Source organism: Eschrichtius robustus, chromosome 12, assembly GCF_028021215.1.
Source record: "Eschrichtius robustus isolate mEscRob2 chromosome 12, mEscRob2.pri, whole genome shotgun sequence".
NCBI lineage: Eukaryota > Metazoa > Chordata > Mammalia > Artiodactyla > Eschrichtiidae > Eschrichtius > Eschrichtius robustus.
Window position 1 is genome coordinate 77,132,258 of NC_090835.1, and position 20,245 is coordinate 77,152,502.

Below are 20,245 nucleotides of genomic sequence, written 5' to 3' on the forward strand. Positions count from 1 at the left end.
CAGATTTTTTAGGGAATTCTCTCCCTGGCAGACCAGTGGTTAGGACTCAGCGCTTTCACTGCCAAGGGCCTGGACTCGATCCCTGGTCGGGGAACTAGGATCCCGCAAGCCAAGTGGTGTGGCCAAACTGTCCCCCGCAAAAAACAGACAAAAAAACCCAGATTTTTTAAAAAGATACTAAAAATGGAATAAATAAAATACCTAAGCAAAAAGCCCTTGAATTTTGCTGAAATGAAATTTCAATTATAAATGAGAAGGCTTTGATTTATCCTGGATGAGTTAATATTGTCCTCTTTGATATAATAGATAAATATATTGAGCGGTAACTGTTTGGCATGCTGCACTAAGTACTTGAATTGTAATCTAATTTCTCCCAGAAAAAAAAAAAAGTATAAAATTGCTTCCTGATGTTCTTAGGAGAGAGAATGAAATCCATCGCATAGCCTTAGCAAGCCCTGTGTCCTGAGCCCTGCCTCTCTCTCCTTCATTCTCTGTTGTTTTACCTGATTTCATTGTCTTCACTGTGCTTATTTCTATCTCTCATTCTCATATTTCTCTGCTGTTTAAAAAAGTCATTGAAGGGAATTCCTTGGTGGTCCGGTGGTTAGGACTTGGCGTTTTCACTGCCGTGGCTCGGGTGCGATCCCTGGTCAGGGAACTAAGATCCCACAAGCCGGGCGGTGCGGCCAAAATTAAAAAAAAAAAAAAAAAAAAATATATATATATATATATATAAAAAATATATATACACATATACACATACGCACACACATATACATATATATAAAAGCCATTGAAGATATAGACCATAAACTAGTGATTAGCAGTGGGGAGGTGGGGGGGCAGTATAGGGGTGGGGCAGTGGAAGATACAAACTATTGGGTATAAGATAGGTTCAAGGATGCCCTGTACAACACAGAGAATATAGCCAATATTTTGTAGTAACTATAAAATAACCTTTAAAAATAGTGTAAAAAATTAAAAAAAATTTAAAAGTCACTGAAGTATAACATAGGTGCAGAAAGGTGCACTTAGGTGAACTGCTAGATGGATTTTCCAGTGGTCATGGACTTTAAAAACATTTATTTTTATTGTAAAATATACATTACATAACATCTACCATTTTAACCATTCTCAAATACAGTTACATTGTTGTGCAACCATCACCACCATCTGTCTCCAGAACTTTTTCACCATCCCACGCTGAAACTCTATACCCATTAAAGAACAGCACCCCATCCCCCGACCCCCAGCCCCCGTTACCACCATTCTTCTTTCTGTCTCTATAAATTTGACCACTCCAGGGACCTCCTATATGTCCGTGGACTTTCAATATGAAGTGGACTGGCTGTGGCCCTGAGACTAGATACCATGTGTCTCCCATTTCTTTTCATTTGATGTAAGTTTATTAATGTCCACCTGTGTGATGACAGTCCCCAGCCAGCAATGGTGCCTCGAAGACTGTTCTCATGGATTTTCCTCTGATTTTCTGTCATCACCGTGAGAAACTGCTATGCAGCTGATGTCTCAGTGTCAGATCACAGCCTCCAGTGTAATAGGAGCTGCCAACTTCACAGTTAATTTCCCTTGCCTGCCTCAGTAATAAGTGGATTCGGTTATGTGCTCATCGGTGATACGAACGCCATCTTTTAGAATAAATCTAAGTCATGTTCAAAGGATGCTGCCTTCCAGTAATGATGGTTTCTGAATGTTTCTTCCTCTGCGCTGAAAGACTTGCTTTCTGAATCTGAGGGCTTTGTATCCAAGGGTGTCTGTTGTAAAAGAAAAATGTGTTAAGTATGCAGCTCTACCTCTTTCCTGCCCTGACCCCTTCCCTAAATCTGAATCCTGTTTAGCTGAGGAAGGAACATCTGGAACTCTTCAAGGCCTGTTTCATCTGGGAGAAAGGCACATCTGGTTTAGAATGTTTCTGGAAAACGAAAAAGCAGAATAGGAATTTGAGAAGATGGAAGTGTGATGAGAGGACATGTCTATTCCTTACTTCAGAGCATGAACATCACGAGCATATTGGTTTGGAGGAAGTGGGCAGTCCTGCAGCCAAGGCCTTACTCTTTCCAAAGCCCCATAGAGTGAACCAGTGAGCAGTACAGGTGTCAGAAAAGTGGACCACAGTTTGTTATAGGCGCTGGAGATGACTGGAGAGGAAGATGTTTTTCCCTTCACTTGTATGGTTACAAGGACCAACAGCCTCCTAACCCCATGGCTGTTTTGGTGGAACTCTTGAGGATGGACGTGAAATTCACTGGATGAAATGATCATTCTCAATTCATCAGACCCTCCCTGTACTTGAATTATACATCCACACCCTGTACCATGGGACTTTGTATTATCCTCCACTGGTGTGGATGGAGTACATGTCCTCACTTCAATGGTTTTGAGTTTTCCCATGTATTATAATTTGCTTTGGCCAACAGAATATGGGTGGAAAGGACAGTGTGCCAATTCACTCAACCTGTCTTGTGCTTATGCCATTTGACATGAGAAGAACATGCCTTGGGGATGTTCAGCAGGATGCCTCCTGCTGATTTCAGGAGAATGAGCCAAATCCTGTGGAGTGAAGCTGAATCTAAGGGACACCCTGGAGCCAGGCTGACCTGAACCTGAAGTAGATTGATCTTAGCTGACTTCTAGACCCATGAGTGATAAGAATATATGCTTGTTGTAGGTCACTGAGTTTGGGAGAAGTTTGTTACAGAGCATTATTGTGGCAATAGCTGACTCATACAAAGACCAAAATGCAGAAGCAGAGAGAAAAATGGTAAGTGAAGTAGGTGGCTGACATATGAGTAAGGAAGGAAGTGGTGGTGGGATCTGAGGATAGAGCAAGTAGGGAAAGGCCTCCAAGAAGAAGAATGAGGTGGACGAGAGGAAAGGAATACTGCAGCTGCAGCTCCCTCAGACGGGTGGTGGGAAAGGAGCAGTGCACGCACACGTGCGTGCGCGCGCACACACACACACATCCCCTATGCCTCTGGTGAGCACTGGGCCTTTCTGCTGTCTTTGTTCAGTGTTGCCAATGTCTGAGAGGTTTCCAGGGAGTATAAGTTTGATTCCTAACAGGGTCTAGATGTCCAGTTTTGGGGTCTCCCTGGGCTTATGGTCACATTGTGTCAATGGAGCAATAAAAGAATCTAAAAAATATGACAATAGTGAATACAAAAAAGAAGCAGACTCACAGATACAGAGAACAAACTAGTGGTTATCAGTGTGCAGGGGCAATATAGGGATAGGGGAGTGAGAGGTACAAACTATTCGGTGTAAGATAGGCTACAAGGACATATTGTTCAACATGAGGAACATAGCCAATATTTTGTAATAACTGTAAATGGAGTGTAACCTTTAAAAATTGTATAAAAAATAAAAATAAAACCAGCAAAAAAAAAAAAAAGAATAAGAAAAAAATGAGTGCTCTAAGGACAGAACTCTGCTGAGTGTGTCTTGGCTCCATTAGCTGGAATGCTCCCTAACTCTAACCAGTTATTAACACAGGGAACCAGCCCTCCAAAACGCAGATGCCTGGTGTGAGCTGGGTTCTGTAAGGTCTTATGACCTTGAGGAAGTTAATTAACCTCTCTGGGCTGAGATTTGGAGATAATGGAAAGAAGAATATTACCCATCCCACGGGACTGTCATGTGGGTAAGCCAGAGTGAACATCTGACACAATGCCTGGCCCAGGGTAAGCCCTCCATAAATCAATACCAATAACCGTACTGCCATTTTGAAAGGAGAATGGATATCTGGTGTTGAGTAAGAAATGGACATATCTTGTTTTCCTTGAGCCCAGATATTTAGTAAAGGTAGGAGTCCCACCAAATGGACGATACCTGACCAAGCCCTGGACTGTCCCTGGCAATCCTCTAAGCAGAAAGCAACCCTCCCACCTTTGGTTACCTTCTTCCGCAGACCACGTCAGCCCATCTCCCAGCTTTTGTTTTCATTTTTTCTACTTTTCTCAGGGATGTCTGTTTATTCTTACGCTTGTAGGGAAAAAAAGGTGGACCTGAAGGAGCAGAGGGCAGAGGTGGGCAGGACACCCCATCTCACCACCAGCTTGGGCTGTGGCTGTACTATTTTCTAGCTGGCTTTTCCACCATGAGCTAGGTGACCTCTCTGTCACACCTACGTTTTATAAAATGGATCACATGACCTTTATCACAACATCAGCTGGGGTATTTTTCCTCACACTGGTCTCTGAACACTAACCTTTTTTTTTTAAGATTTTTCTCTTCTAAATTCTTTTTTAAAAATATTTCTTTTATTTATTTTTATCTTTATTTTGTTTTTGGCTGTGTCGGGTCTTTATTGCGGCACGCGGTCTCTTTGTTGCCGCGCGCGGGCTTCTCTCTAGTTGTGGCGTGCAGGTTTTCTCTCTCTAGTTGTGGCGCGTGGGCTCCGTAGTTTGCAGCATGTGGGCTCTCTCGTTGAGGCGCGCAAGCTCAGTAGTTGTGGTACGCGGGCTTAGTTGCCCCGCAGCATGTGGGATTGTAGTTCCCCAACCAGGGATCGAACCTGCGTCCCCTGCATTGGAAGGTGGATTCTTTACCACTGGACCACCAGGGAAGTCCCTCTGAACGCTAACTTGAATTTATTTTCCGAGTTTACTGTGTACATTTGCTCCAGTTCTGTCTTGCACCCTCCTTTTCCTGGGGAGAATTTCCTAGATTTGCCTGGATTCCCTAACCCAGCCATTTTTACATTTTTCTTTGAGTTTGTGTGGCAGAGCCCATCCACCCCAGGAAGAAGTCTTCCCCATTTGCATCCTAAAGCTGGTCCTTCAGAAGGCTCTTTGTCCCTGGTCCTGGCTCAACACCTGAGTGGGAGTGGGACATGAGGGGGTTAGCAGCCCTCCTCACAGAGTGCAGGGTGAGCAGGGTAGGGGGGATGACCTGACCCCTTCCCAAAGGCCTCTGGCTCTTCAACAACTTTCAAAAGTGAAAATTGCATCTACTGTTTTCTCTCCTCACCCCTTCCCGGGGACAACAGAACAGGCCAGATGCTGTTCAGCTCCTCTTGCATCTGATTTGAGTTGGTACTTCATAGTTAGAGAAATCAGTTATAGAAGGAAATGCTCTTAACAAAAGAGCATACTTAGTGGCTTCTTAACGCGTTCATGTCATGCTAAGCGCTTTACATGTGTTTATTCATTAATCCTCTCAATAACCTTGCGAGAGCACATACTAAGAATGCTCACAGTAGTGAGGGCCCTGGCTCTGAATCTAGAGGGAGCTGGTTTAAACTCCATCTTTGCCCGTTACTAATGGGACCAGTACTTTACCCCTCTGAGTCTGTTTTTCATCATCTGTAAAATGGGAATGATTCTTACAACACTTTACCATTGTAAGAGTTAAATAGGATAATGAATGTAAAGAGATTGGCACATCATAGGCGCTCAACTGGGGAAGGGACTGGGTTTTACTCACCTTTGAATCCCTGCCCCTAGCACAGTGCCTGGCGCATAGGAGGTGCTTGGTAACTGTTTCCTGACCTGAAGTGATGGTGCGGCCCTTTGAGCATTTGGGAACTGGTGGTGGTAACAGGTTCTGAGGTACTAATGCTCCCTCTCGTCCATCATTGCCAGGCCCCCTCTGCCTATCACTGAAGGTTTTCAAAGACGATGGTGCATCAGTAATCCACTCAACACCCATTTCCCCAGCGCCCTCTTTGTAGGAGGCTTGTGATGCCTCCGCCTGAAGGCATCAGTAGAGAATCTCCCATCACATTTTATTTCCCATGTCCTGGATTACACTGCCCTCTGGTGTGTGCTTATGGGACAGCACGTCAAATGAGGGTTTGTGGTGACTCTTTCTTGACTTCGGGGAAGAGAGGCTCCCATACTTGAGCTGTTTGCAGTGCAGCTGGGGGGAGAGGTAATGTTTAAGACCCCCCCCCCAATTTAGGTTGAAACTCTTGAGGTTTACCAGACACAAGAGGCTTTTTACCGGTGTCCCTGACTGCTGGCTATCAAACAATGCCATCCTTCTAGGCTCAAAGTTTCTCGCCACTGTTCTGTTAAGACCCGAAAGGAACAGGAGTAGAGTTTATTTGATATCATTCCCCCTCTGCTGCCTGGTTTCCTCTAATGCCCGGACACCTAGTTCTTACAGCTGCCTCACCTTGTGCTCTAAAGGGTCTGGGATCACAGCAGGCCAAGCAAGAATGAGAATGGACCCTCCCCATCCGGTGCCTGCAGCACCCGCGGGGTCCACCTGCTTCCACCACCTGCCTCACTCTGCTGTCCCTTCTCAGAGCTGAGCCCCCAATCAGTAAACGCGAAGGGGGGTTCCGCAGGGCAGAGGGGTCGGTGGGGCTAAGGTCCAGCTCACCTTCCTCTCACCTCGCCATGGAACCTGCTAGAAGCGTTTGCCTTTTACGATTAGGTTGGGTCCTGAAACTGCCGATATGCAACCACTTGTGACCCTCAAAAACAGCAATTTCAAAACAGAAACAAAAACAAGAACAGAAAAACATCATGCTTAGACACGTAAACCCTACTTCTGCTAGTGGTGGCCGCGGAGTCCCAAGTTCCCCCGTCTCATTCAGACCCAGCTCACGGCACGGAAGGATCCCAGACTGCAGAGCAGCAAGGAGGGCCCTACAGCCCGAAAGAAGGTCGAGTTGATTTCGGGGGCCCGGGATCGGCCCCACTTCCTGCGTCAACCCTCTGTTCCCACGCGGGTCCGCGGTGACCTCCACGCCGTGCTTGGTTTGGGGGGCGCAGCCAAAAGAGGAGACGCCAGTGGGAGACCCTGGAGAAGCCCGTCTTGCCGGATGGTGCTCGCCCTCCAGGTTGTACCAGCAGGCTTTTCCGGGAGCTTCAGGAGGTCTCGGGCTTCTGGACGCATCGAGCACCCCAAACCCTCACCTCTGCTGCTGAACCCGGGCAGCCCAGCTGCGCACGTGGGAGGCTTCCGGGGCTCCGCCGCCCGGAGAACCCCTTAGGTGACTCCCGTGCTCTGCCAGACCTCGGCCAAGCGCAGGAAGCATCTAAAACTTGCCCAAGGGATGAATGCATAGTGGCCCGGGAGGCTTTAAATCTGCAGAGTAACGGAAGGTTTACGAGCCCGCGGTACGCAGGACACCTAGGATGAGAGAGAGTTTCGGCTCTGCGATCTACCCGCCTGCCCCACAATCTCCGGACCAACAGGTCTTGATGTTTTGAAACCTGGTGATGCAGGTTAGAGGCCTGGTCTCTTTCTTTCCAGGAGGATGCAAATAGGAGAGGGGCTCAGCTCAGGCCATTTAAATCAACAATCCATCCACCCATTTATGCATTCATTAAACATGGTTATTGAGTGTCTATATGTGCTAGGCACTGTGCTAGGTGCTTGGTACGTAGCAGTGAACAAAACAGACAAAAATCTCTGCCTTCTTGGCATTACAGCATTTTAATAACTATGCTGTTGCCCAGCTAACATTTCTATTAGACATGTTACCTCTTCTACCATGGGATAATTAAACAGATAAAGTGTGGTTTAAAAAAAAAACTTTAGGGGCTTCCCTGGTGGCACAGTGGTTAAGAATCCGCCTGCCAATGCAGGGGATACGGGTTCGAGCCCTGGTCCGGGAAGATCCCACATGCTGCGGAGCAACTAAGCCCGTGCGCCACAACTACTGAGCCTGCGCTCTAGAGCCCGCGAGCCACAACTACTGAAGCCCGTGTGCCACAACTACTGAAGCCCGCACGCCTAGAGCCTGTGCTCTGCAACAAGAGAAGCCACCACATTGAGTAGCCTGCGCCCCGCAACAAAGAGTAGCCCCCACTCACTGCAACTAGAGAAAGCCCGCGTGCAGCAGCGAAGACCCAATGCAGCCAAAAATTAAATAAATGAATAAATAAATAAATTAAAAAAAAAAACTTTAATAAGAGGAAATGATCAGGATATAATGTGAAATTTTAAAAAGCATGCTAGAAAGTTGTATATGTAGTTAAACTCCACTTATGTTAACATATATGTTGGGAATTCCCTGGCGGTCCAGTAGGACTCTGAGCTTTCACTGCCCCAGCCCGGGTTCCAACCCAGGTCGGGGAATTAAGATCCTGCAAGCCGCACGTCGTAGCCAAAAACAAACAAACAAAAAACCCCAACAAAAGCAAAAACAGAAACACTTATGTGCATAGAAAAAAGGACAGGGAGAAAAGAACTCCTAAATATTAGTAGTGGTGTGGCAGGTTGTATTTTCTAAGATGGTTACAACAAGGTCCCCCACCCCCTAGGCTCTTCATACAATGTGACCTGGATTCTCCCAGTGAGAGGTGTAGTCAAAGTTCCCTCTGCTTACATCCATGGCTATGGATGCTTCTGCCTGATTCTCCTGGGATGCTCCTATTTGGAACCCAGACACCATGCTTCGAAGAAGTACATGGAAAAGCCATGCGTAGGTGATATGGCTAAAGCCCCAGCTGAGGTCCCAGTTTATGGTCAACACAAGTCACCAGACATATGAGTGAGAAAGGTCCAGCCACCTTCTGACTGCAACCACATGATCCCAAATGGAAATAGCCTAGCTTAGCCTAGCCAACCCCCAGAATCAGGAGATAATAATGATTGTTGTTGTTTAAAGCAATTTGGGGGCAATTTGTTATACAGAAATAGATATCCAGAAATAAGTGTTTTATCTAGATTGTGGGATTATGAGTATTAACAGTATTTTAAAATATCTTTCAAGATTTCTACAATGACCACTTTTTTGTAATAATCAGTAAAAAAATTTTTTTATAGTCAGTAAAAAGATTATTAAAAATAAAAACACAGTCTAATTTTTTTTTTTTTTTCACTTCACCAAGGGAGGAATTAGGCCAGAATTTGAATTGAGGGACTTAAACCAGACTTGGAGAAAAGCTTTGCCTGCACGATTGATTACATGCTGGTAAGTATTAGTAAGATAAGTTTAAGTTGGTATGATGGAGAGAGTGGTAGATTTGGAATAAGAAAACTTGGAAATGAAGCTCAGTTTTCTGGGTGACCTTGAGCAAGCCCTTGCTCAAATTCAGCTTTCTATTTTGAAAAACGCAGCTGGCAGCTTAAGGAAGATAACATCCACCAGGGAGCCTGGCCCAGAAAAGGCACTCTGAAGTGGCAGGTGATCTTGTCTAATCCATGCCGATTATAAGCGGGCATCTGCAAGCTCTGTGGAGGGTTTATCCTTCACTGCCACCAGAGGCTACAGTCCCGATAATGAAAATTGCCTGGAGAAGAACCACAACTCTTAAAAAGAAAAGAAAAAAATCCAGAAACACTAAGCCGCTTTTCCAGCGGTCCTTGCCCACGACGCCCCACCAAGGCTGGAGACTCTAGTTCTGCCCCTTCAAATGACTCCATCACGTGCGGAGGCCCAAAGAGCCCCGGGGTACAGAGGGAGGAGGCCCGGGAAGCCCCGCCTGGCCGGAGGCGGCTGCCGCTCGTTGCTGGGCAGGTGTCCTGGCAACCCCGGAACGCGCCGCCGCTGGAGGAGCAGGTGGCGGCGGCGTCCCTCTTGCCCTTGGTTCTTGGTTCCTCGGCCTGTCGTTCGACAGTTCGGCTGCCGGTTGGGGTTGGTGCGTTGATGTCGGCTGCATCCTCCTTGGAGGTCTCCGAGCGTAGAGCCAAGCCTCCCCTGGGGGAAGGGGTGGAAGGCGCATCTCGGTGGGCGGGGCGAGAGCCCAGGGGAGCTCGGCGGGCATCCAAACGGGGAAACGCCCAATCAGAGGGAGGGAAGCTCTTATTAAGAGGCCAACCCTGCCCTCTTGACTTTCAATGGCCCGTGGAGTTTCTGTTTGCTTTGACTGATGCCTTTCTTAAAAAGGTCTTTTCTTTGTCTCCAGGTTGCTTTTAATATTTAAAACCGACACATGCATAGCTGCGTCCATGGACACTGGAAACGGTCCACGGGGCTGTCATCTTCCCCCCATCTACACAGCGATCTGCAGCAGTGAGCTGGAGAAGGTTCAAGAGAAAGGAGACTCTGGCATGACCACAGGAGAGAGGAGATACAGTTGAGTTTAAGAAATCAGGAGGGCTGGGTGGGAGTTGGTTGCCCTATCCAAGTACACTAGAGTGAGAAGGCATTTTAAAAAAATTAATTAATTAATTTTATTTATTGATATTTGGCTGCGTTGGGTCTTTGTTGCTGCGTGGGCTTTCTCTAGTTGTGGTGAGCGGGGCCGCCTCTTCATTGCGGTGCGCGGGCTTCTCATTGCGGTGGCTTCTCTTGTTGTGGAGCACAGGCTCTAGGCCCGCGGGCTTCAGTAGTTGTGGCTCGTGGGCTCTAGAGTACAGGCTCAGTAGTTGTGGCGCACAGGCTTAGTTGCTCTGCGGCATATGGGATCTTCCCGGGCCAGGGCTTGAACCCATGTCCCCTGCATTGGCAGGTGGATTCCTAACCACTGCACCACCAGGGAAGCCCAAGAAGGCATTGTTGAAGTTTAAAAGGAGGCTAGTTTGGGAGCATGTAAAAAGAACTACTTGTATTAATACTGTCTGTATTAACCCAAGATCTGATAAGGCAGAGAGCAGCATCAAAGTAAAGCTTTCATAAATGACCTCCCCAGATCTCCTAACAGCAAAGAGGTATATTACAAAGAGTAATGGGGGCCAGAGGTTTGAACTGCCCAGTGCTTCAGTCAATAAACGATGAAACTGGGATTTGACATGAGTCTTACGGTCTACAAAGCCCAGGGCCTTTCTTCTTCTTCTTTTTTTTAAATCTTTGCTCATATATTAGATTTGTGGCATTGTTTATTGGATGGGACAACTCAGGTGGAAATTATGAACACTTTAGTGAAAGGTTTAAATTAAATAATGGATGGCATGATTGGTTCTTAAGGCTGAGGAGGATGTTTGGGAGCGCATTTGCCTTCAGAGAACAGTGCCATGGAGCAGAACAGCCCCAGTCTCTCAGAAAACCTCTGAGTGAGTACATATAGGTGGGTGGCCTTCATGCTGCAAAAAGGGATTGTAGAATGCTCTGTCTCTGCCCCATCAGATCTGAGCTTGGTCTCTGGTCTCCTGTATTCCAGGTCTGTGATCTCTTAATTTGTAAGTGCCGGGAGAGGATGGAGGTATGATTTACTACCCACCTACAAGCGGGCACCAGTAGAGCAGTAGGAGTTTGAGCCATTCACTGCCCAACGTGGCTAGTTCAGCAAGGAGAAAAAGGTTCTGGGATTCTAGCTTTAAGCTCCAGACCTTTCTGCAGTTTTCAGGTTGACCAGGGATAAAGGAGGGACCTGCTGTTTTAAGGGTGGGTGGAGGGGCTTCAGGTTTCTGAGTTAGGGGTACTGGAAGGGCACCAGCATCTGAGATCTCCAGACCACATTAACCAAAGATCCATGGCTTCTTTTTCTGCTGGGTAGGTGTGTCTACTCAGGAGACCACATCTGAGCTCAGCTTCACGTGGAGCCCACCGGTTTCAGGAAGGAAAGGGGCTCCATGAACCAGCCGAGGATGAATGCATAACTGTGGGGATATATGCATTTATCCAGCAGAGAGGGCCCACTGCTTTGATTAATTCTTGGGGGAGTCTGTGATCCAAAAAAAGGGTTAAAAACCACCATCCTAGATCTTTAGTTTGTTTGTTGAGCAGATAAGCAGGGATGGGAAACTAACTTGGCTTGCTGTATTATTTTCTCCCCACCAGACAGTGCTATGGTGTAAATCTGCTGAGATGACAATTGTGTGAAAGTGCCTTGGTTATGTAAGATGTTATTCCTGCCTAAGGAAATGGAAATAATTATCGTGAATTCCACAGATGTTACGAAGAAACAGACTTTCTATCTTTTTTAAAAAAATTAATTAATTAATTTTTGGCTATGTTGGGTCTTCGTTGCTGCGCGCGGGCTTTCTCTAGTTGCGGTGCGCGGGGGCTACTCTCTGTTGCGGTGCGCGGGCTTCTCATTGCAGTAGCTTCTCTTGTTGCGGAGCACGGGCTCTAGGCACGCGGGCTTCAGTAGATGTGGCACACAGGCTTAGTTGCTCCACGGCATGTGGGATCTTCCCGGAGCAGGGCTCGAACCTGTGTCCCCTGCATTGGCAGGTGGATTCTTAACCACTGCGCCACCAGGGAAGTCCCAGAAACAGATTTTCTTCTAAACTTCTTCTTTTTCTTCTTTTTCTTTTCTGATTCCTTTCTAGTCATCAGAACCTTCTCTTGGTCCTTAAGGCTGGACCATCTTTTCATATTTCATAGAGTTTTAGTGACTTGTTAGGATTTTCTATCTTATGGCTCACTGGATTTTTATTGCATTTGAGTAACAATTATCAAGATGAATGGTGACCCTTTCGAGAAGGACGTTCCTTAGCTTACAGTGCCTCACCCCAGCCTACAGTGCTAGATAGAGAGGTGGGACACGCATTGGGAGCTGGGCACGACAGGTCACTGATTTGCTGAAAGTAACTCAATGTTACTCTACGCAGTGGGAACATCAGTATCAGAATGGGTGGGTTCAGACTTGCTTTTCCAGTCCTCTTCTCCTACCTGAGGAGATGTGGAGGGGCAGCCTGAGGTCATGCTTAAGTGTCTCTAGGTCGTGTATGAGGCTGAATTACTACTAGGAAGACCCGGAAGTCAGCTGGGTCTGGAGAATGTGCCATTTGAGCAGAGAGACTGCTCTTCCCACCCTGGCCAGTCAGACAAGTCTTCTCTTATAGCAACCACAGGCCACTTTCTAGAGTGTTGCCAGCACGAAACTTCTTAAGCAAACAAAGAAATAGGCTACATTTGTAGATGTGATTTCACTGCGTGCTACTCAAGGTTGCATAATACATTTACATTTTGCCCCTCAAATTAAAAAAACAAACCCAAAAATCTTATGAGGGGCCCCCTCTGATACCATCCCTAGCAGCCAATCCCTGCTTTGGTGAGCTCTCCTGTCCTCTAGTGGCCAATACAATATACAATGTAAAATATTTCCAGGCTATGAAAAGGCAGCTCCTCTTAAAACCTCTGGGCAAATACTGTCATAAGTAAATGCTATGATAAGTAACTCAGAACTGACATACAAGTCTCAACCTAGAAGACATCTCTGCCCTTGATCTTATTTTTTCTCTACATGTGTGGGTCCCTTCTGCATCCTTATACATACATTTCACACCTTTTTCATAGATGTGTTTCTAGAAGTAGAACCTTGGATGAAAAGGGCACTTCTCATAGGCTTTGGAGGACATAAATGGCCAAATTGCTCTTCAGTGAGATGGAGATATTTTCAGCAACAATGTACAAGAATGCCATTTCTCCAAGCTGTGCCAGCTGTGGGTATTTGCAAAGTGATAGTGAATAATAGTATCTCATTTTAAGTTCAGCTCTTTTACTAATGTAAGGATGAACTTTTTTTCCAAACGTGTGTAGGCTATTTGTGTGTGTGTGTTTAATGAATTACCTAATCATGTCTTTTGCCCATTTTTTTCTCTTGGGTATTTATTTTCATCTTACAAATTTTAAAAAACTCATACTTTGTCATGATTATTAACTCTTTTTCTTATCGTGTATGTTATAAATTTCCTCCCAGTTTAGAGTTTGCTATGGAAGTTTTAAATGTATATGTATTTAAATCTATGCATCTTTCTGTTATTTTGCCTGTATTTGATATCTTTCTTAGAAATAACTTCCCCACTCTGACATTATGTAAACATTCACTTATCATTTTTCAGGTATATCTTTTAATTTTTACATTCAAATTTATAATTCATTTGGAATTTATTTTGGGATAAGAGAGATTTAATTTTATTTTCATGCCAAATGATTAATTAGTTGTTCCAGCAATCTTTTCTGAATGATCTATCCTTTCTTCACTGAGATAAGATGCCACTGTTATCACATAAAATTTTATTCTATCTACATTTGCTATTTGTTCTATTGATTTATCTGTCAGGGTTTGTGTCAGTAACATTAAACTACATTTTATAAATTATACTCCATTGCTCTGTAACCTTGAGCAAGTTATTTGATATTTCTGGTACTCAATTTCTTTATGGGTAAAGTTATTTCTATTTTATTTGTAATTATGGCTTCTTTTTCACTTCTTATACTGTTTACTTGTATTCAGATTTTTTTCTTGAACTTTATCTACATTATTAGTTTTTCCATGAAGCCATAATTCTGATAATCTTCTTTATTTCATTCATTTCTGCTTTTATTTTATGATTTCTTTCCTTATCATTTTGAGATGTTTGCCTTTTTCCCCCTTATTCCTTGAATTGAAAGCTTAGGTCATTAATTTTGGAATCTTTGTTTTTTAACACTATAACCTGTTACTTGTAAGATGGATATTTTTCACAGTTTGTGTCTCTGAGATTGGATTGGTCTTACCAGTGCTGTGGGCCTAGTAGCCCATGTGAAGTAGTTGTCATAAACTTTGCTGGATGAGCACTGAATAATGCAGGTGTGAGGTCAATTTAGGTGGAAAATCTGACCGTTAGGGGTTGAGTTGAAAAGTGATTCAGTAATCAGACTTTTGAATGTAAGGTTTAAGAATGCCTTAACCAATTTATTTTGCTTATATTTTCCTTCTTTAAATATGCACACGAGTGATATGTGATTAAAATCTATATCTAAGTAAGTCTGAAATAAGTATTTCAATAAGTATTAAATAAAAGTCCTAAGTGATAAAGCGTGTGCCGTAATTTAATTGGCAGCCTCTGTTCTTTGTGGTACGTAGAATAGTAATATTATTACAATGTCTTACATTCAGTAAAATACAGTTTATGCATTTAAGGTTCTAGGTTCTGATTACTGCTTTAGTTGAATCCCACGGTTTTGATATATTGTACACATGTCACTGATCATTAAGTACCTCATGAGTTCCATTATGTTTTCTTCTATCATATGAAATATTTAGAGGTGTGGTTTGAGTTTCCAAGCTTATGGATGTTTTCTGGCTGTCTTTTTATTATGGATTTCTAATAGTATTGCATTGTGGTCAGAGAGTGTGGTCTGTGTTATATTTGTTGACACCACATTTGTGGTTCCGTGTCCGGGGCTGCGGCGGACCTGTGCTCTCTCTTCACAGCTTTGCCCTCCACTGGGCCCCACTGCAACCCAGCTACTCACCCCCCAAGCAACCAGTTGGCCCTCACGTACCGAGGGCTGCTCTAGGCTCTGTGCCATGTTCCAGAGCAGCTCTTCCCACACTTGGCTGGCTCTGAGAATCACCTGAGGTGCTTCTTTTTATTTTTAAAAATATTTATTTGGTTGCACCGGGTCTTGGTTGGGCCACGCAGGCTCCTTAGTTGTGGCATGCTAACTCTTAGTTGCGGGATGCATGTGGGATCTAGTTCCCTGACCAGGGATTGAACCTGGACCCCCTGCATTGGGAGCGCAGAGTCTTATCCACTGTGCCACCAGGGAAGTCCCCTGAGGTGCTTCTTAAACATACTGATTCTCGGGTTGTCCCCTGTAGGTCTGGGTCAGAGCCCTGGAATCTGCATGTGGAACAAGTGCCTCAAGGTGATTTTCATGACTGGACACATATAGGGAGTCAGGAAGAGGGACAGGATAGAATGCAGGGCAGTGATGGAGCTGGGCTTGAAGAGGAGGAAGTTCACTGCCAAGCATGGGCCTAAGAGGTAGAGGGAGACTTATTAAAAATGTGGGTTCCCAGGCTTCACCACGTGAGATTCCAGTTTGACGGGTCTGTAATAGGATTTGGGAATCTGTATTTTTAAATTATTTGTTATATTTTTTGTTATTTTGTTTTTGTTTTTATCTTCCTTCCCCCACCCCCCTCTTTTTTTTTGTTAACTCTGTATGCAACAGTCCTTACCCTGAGAAACCCCAGGATGGGGGTATTGTGAGGGGAGGAAGTAGCTCAGCTGGCCTTTAAACTTTGTAGAGTCACAGGCAAAGTCCTCTTAAGAGTAAAGGGTTTGGTGGTAGGGTTGGGACTTAACAAAGGTGGAAAAAATATGATTCACTTGGTGGATGAATTTGAGAGGGAGTTGATAGGAAACGAATAAAGAATTGGCTAAGGGTCAGTTCCTCTGACAGATGGTGGGAATTTGCCCAGGTGCCTGGCATATGCCACATACATGTGAATCATGATACTGTGTAGGTGGAACAGCAGTCAGTCTAAAAATGTACTCCAGAGTCAGAGAAGTCCGACTCTTGTTTCTTAAAATTTTCCTATAACTGAGAGCTTACATTTTATCTGTGGAGCGTCTGTGCTCTCTGAAGGTGTGCATAAAGAAGTGCAATATCCAGTCATCTGATTTTTTTTTAAGTGACTGGACAACGCACACACCTATATAAAATGATGAGAGAACAGATTGACTTTCGCACAGGAGTCATTGTACAGCAGAGTGAAGACAGTGGGTGTGCTTCTCTATCTGACTGTCCTTGGGTTTCAGGACTTGTAATGTTGGGTGGTTGGGGAGTTATAATGCTTTGCCCTTTATTCACTCAAACATTTATTGAATATCTATTTGTGCCAAGCACTGCTCCGAGTGCTACTAAGATGAATATGACACAGTCTGGTGGGGAAGATGTGATATAAAAGAATGATGACACTGCAGTGGGAGGGGAACCCATAGAAGTTCTGAAGACAGTTCTTTGGATTGTGATCACCAGCTATACTCGCTAGTCTTTCTATGAATAAATCCTTTGGGGAATTTTCTTGAGATGCTCAGTACAATGTACAGTGATATATAGCTCAATTCAGACCTTCTTTCTTCCACTTAGTTTAGAGTAGGTGAACTATGTGGCCGGGGGGCAAGCAATCTAACACAGAAGTTAGCATTTTTAGACTTTAGTGTTACAGGAGCTGTGATCCAACCTGGGCCAACATGTTTATTTTCTATGTGGTTTTGGTTGCTCAACATTCTGAGCCTCAGTTTTCTCATCTGTAAAATGGAAGGATAAGTAATACTTCTGTCTGTGCATTGTTATGAGAATTAAATGAGATAATGTGTGAAGATGTTAACACAATCTCAAGTATACAGTAAATGCTCAAACTTTTTTTTTGTCTACGCCATGCAGCCTGTGGGATCTTAGTTCCCTGACCAGGGATTGACCCCGGGCCATGGCGGTAAAAGTGCTGAGTCCTAACCACTGGACCGCCAGGTAATTCCCACAAATGTTATTTTTTAAAAAGAAATTATTTATCATCTAGGGAACAAGATAAAGTGGGAGGTATTTTCATGAATGTAATCAAATGGTGATATCTATGTGTTGCAGGTACTAAACTCAATGATTTGCTGGAATCTAAGGGATGCTTTGCCAACATAATGTCCTCTGGCAGAAGTGTCAGCCCCTCATCTTCTATTGAAACAGGTCTAAGCGTCAGTGGGCCTTTCAGCCCCGGCAGAGGGTCTGTTCACCCAGAGTAAGTAAGGGTCCAGGGAAGCGCTGTAAACGTTGGGGTCAATTCTGACCAGGCGGCCAACAGTCTGAGAGGTAGTGTGACATATTTGGTAAGAGCATGGATTCTGGAGCCAGACTGGGTTCAAATCTTACTCTGTCACTTGGCATCTGAGTGAATTTGGGCAAATACTTCACCTTCCTGGTGAAGCTTTCTTATCTGAAAAATGGGGGTAATACTTCATAGTTGTGAGGATTAAATGAGGTAATACATATACTGTAAAGAGATTAGAGGACTCCTGGCATACAATACAGGCTGTGCAAGTGCTGGCTATTATGAAGGTGAAATTAAACTACATATTTTTTGGGAATACATACATACATACACAGGTGGTAAATCTTAAAGAAAATCAAAGAAATGATTACCATAACAGTCAGAGTCAGGATAGTGGTTACCTCTCTGGGAAAGGGACACACAGATGGTTTTTGGGGAATGGGAGGAAAGGGCTGGCCATGCTTTATTTCTTCTCCTGGATGTTGGCTTTAAAATTATTTGTAAACCTGTGTTTAGAAAAAAAGTATTCTGTACTTTGCTCTGTTTATATTTCTTTTATGGTCAAATGTTTTGAAAACCTTTTTCTAACAATTTTTGTTATAAAGAAAGTAATTTAAGTTCGTTGTAGAAATTTTGAAAATATAAAAAACAGTATTAAAAATAACAATCACAATAATCTTATCTCTTAGAGAATCAATGTTAACATTTTATTTTTTTATATGCATGAGAAAAAATCGATTTCTTTCTTATGCATAGAAATATGTATTTATTTTTCACAATTAATATCATATTATACTACTTTTTTGCAAAACCTGCTTTCTCCAACTCTGCATTTACCCACTCTTCCACAATCATCTGTTTATCTGTCCATGTCCTCTTCCCCTTGATCCTAAGCTCCTGAGAGTAGGGACTGTTTGGATCCCCAGTGTCTAGAGCAATGCCTGCCACAAAATGTACTCAGATAAATGTTTGTTGAGTAAAACAAAGTAGATGGACATTTCTAAAGTTCTTTTGGAAAGTTCCCTTTATCCTTGCAATCTTTTCTACACAGTTTGTTCGGCAAACACAAATATATAAAAAATATTTAGAAGAGACATATTTCACCCCAGTGTCAAAATTATCATACGTTTTGAACTGGGAGGGGGACTCTTGAGTTGTTGCATTTTTGCTCTATCTGCACACTGCAAAAGTTCAAAGTTATTAGTGTAGATATGTTTATTAAAAACTAGAGATCGAGGACTTCCCTCGTGGTGCAGTGGTTAAGAATCCCCCTGCATGGACTTATATATACTACCAAATGTAAAATAGATAGCTAGTGGAAAGCAGCCCCACATAGCGCAGGGAGATCAGCTCTGTGCTTTGTGACCACCTAGAGGGGTGGGTTAGGGAGGGTGGGAGGGAGACGCAAGAGGGAGGAGATATGGGATATATGTATATGTATAGCTGATTCACTTTGTTATAAAGCAGAAACTAACACACCATTGTAAAGCAATTAGACTCCAATAAAGATGTTAAAAAAAAAAAAAGAATCAGCCTGCCAATGCAGGAGACACGGGTTCGAGTCCTGGTCCGGGAAGATCCCACATGTCGCGGAGCAGCTAAGCCCGTGTGCCACAACTACTGAGCCTGTGCTCTAGAGCCGGCGAGCTGCAACTACTGAGCCCGCACGCCACAACTACTGAAGCCGGTGTGCCTAGAGCCCGTGCTTCGCAGCAAGAGAAGCCACTGCAATGAGAAGCCCGCGCACCGCAACGAAGAGTAGCGCCCGCTTGCCGCAACTAGAGAAAGCCCATGCGCAGCAACGAAGACCCAACGCAGCCAAAAATAAATTAAAAATAGTAATGATAATAATAAAAAAAATAAATTAAAAAAAAAAACAAACTAGAGATCGAGCTATACGAGACTTGTGAGTTATGGAACTCAGGTTCTTTATGACTTTTAGGCAACATAGTCTGGAATTAACCTGGAGATCCAGCTCTGCCTCTGTCTAGGGTGTGTTTTATCGTTAGCTGCCTTGAGGGCGCATTTCCTTTGCAAATGGAAATGATTCTATTGACCCCACCTATATCACAGGATGTTTGCAGGGAGCAAACAAGACTATCAGTATGAAGTTGGTTTGAAACAATTCAAATATCAGGGTGATGTAATATTATGAAAAAAGATCCTGTGACTTGATAACAGATAACTACATCTGAAAGCATTGTCCAAGGCCATCTATCAAATACAAGGCCACTTAGACCAGAAGTGATTGCTTTTTCTGTTGACACTCACGACAGTTTGCTGTAGGCCTTTCTAACTGCCAAGAAGTTCGGCATTAAACATAATGCTCTGTTATTATAGCCATTTCAGTCTAGGTTTGTTTTTGATTATTTCTGCCTCTTCTCTTTATACTGACTGATTTTTTCTTTCCAGTCAATAGTTTAATTGAACACGTATCTTTTTTGGCAACAGTTTTATTTGAAGCATAATTCACATACCATATAATTTACCGGTTTGAAGTGTACAAGTCAGTGGTTTTTAGTGTATTCACAGGGTTGTGCAATCATTACCACAGTCAATTTTAGAACATTTTTGTCACCCCCAAAAGAATCCTGTACCCTTTAGCAGTCACCCCCATGTCCCCTATCCCCCCAGCCCTGGAAACCACTAATCTATATTTTATCTCTATGGATTTACCTGTTCTGGATGTTTCATGTAAATGGAATCACCAGTATCTGGTCTTTGGTGTCTGGCTTCTTTTATTCAGCCTAATGTTTTCAAGGTTCATTCATGTTATAACATGTATCAGTATATCATGCATTTTTAATTTTAATTTTTATATTTATTTATTTGGCCACACCGCATGGCTTGTGGGATCTTAGTTCCCTGACCAGAGATCGAACCCGGGCCCTCGGCAGTGA

The 20,245-nt window shown here is 43.8% G+C and overlaps 1 protein-coding gene across 1 annotated transcript in view; it reads left to right on the top strand.

Annotated features, from left to right (window-relative positions):
* SPATS1 (spermatogenesis associated serine rich 1) overlaps window positions 1-20,245 on the top strand; it is a 49,769-nt gene that overhangs the window by 16,326 nt on the left and 13,198 nt on the right. Inside the window, exons 2-4 of the mRNA XM_068558403.1 lie at window positions 8,808-8,890; window positions 9,825-9,994; window positions 17,168-17,315. Of these exons, the coding sequence (XP_068414504.1) occupies window positions 9,868-9,994; window positions 17,168-17,315 (275 nt within the window). The 5' untranslated portion in view covers window positions 8,808-8,890; window positions 9,825-9,867. The remainder of the gene's footprint in view (window positions 1-8,807; window positions 8,891-9,824; window positions 9,995-17,167; window positions 17,316-20,245) is intronic.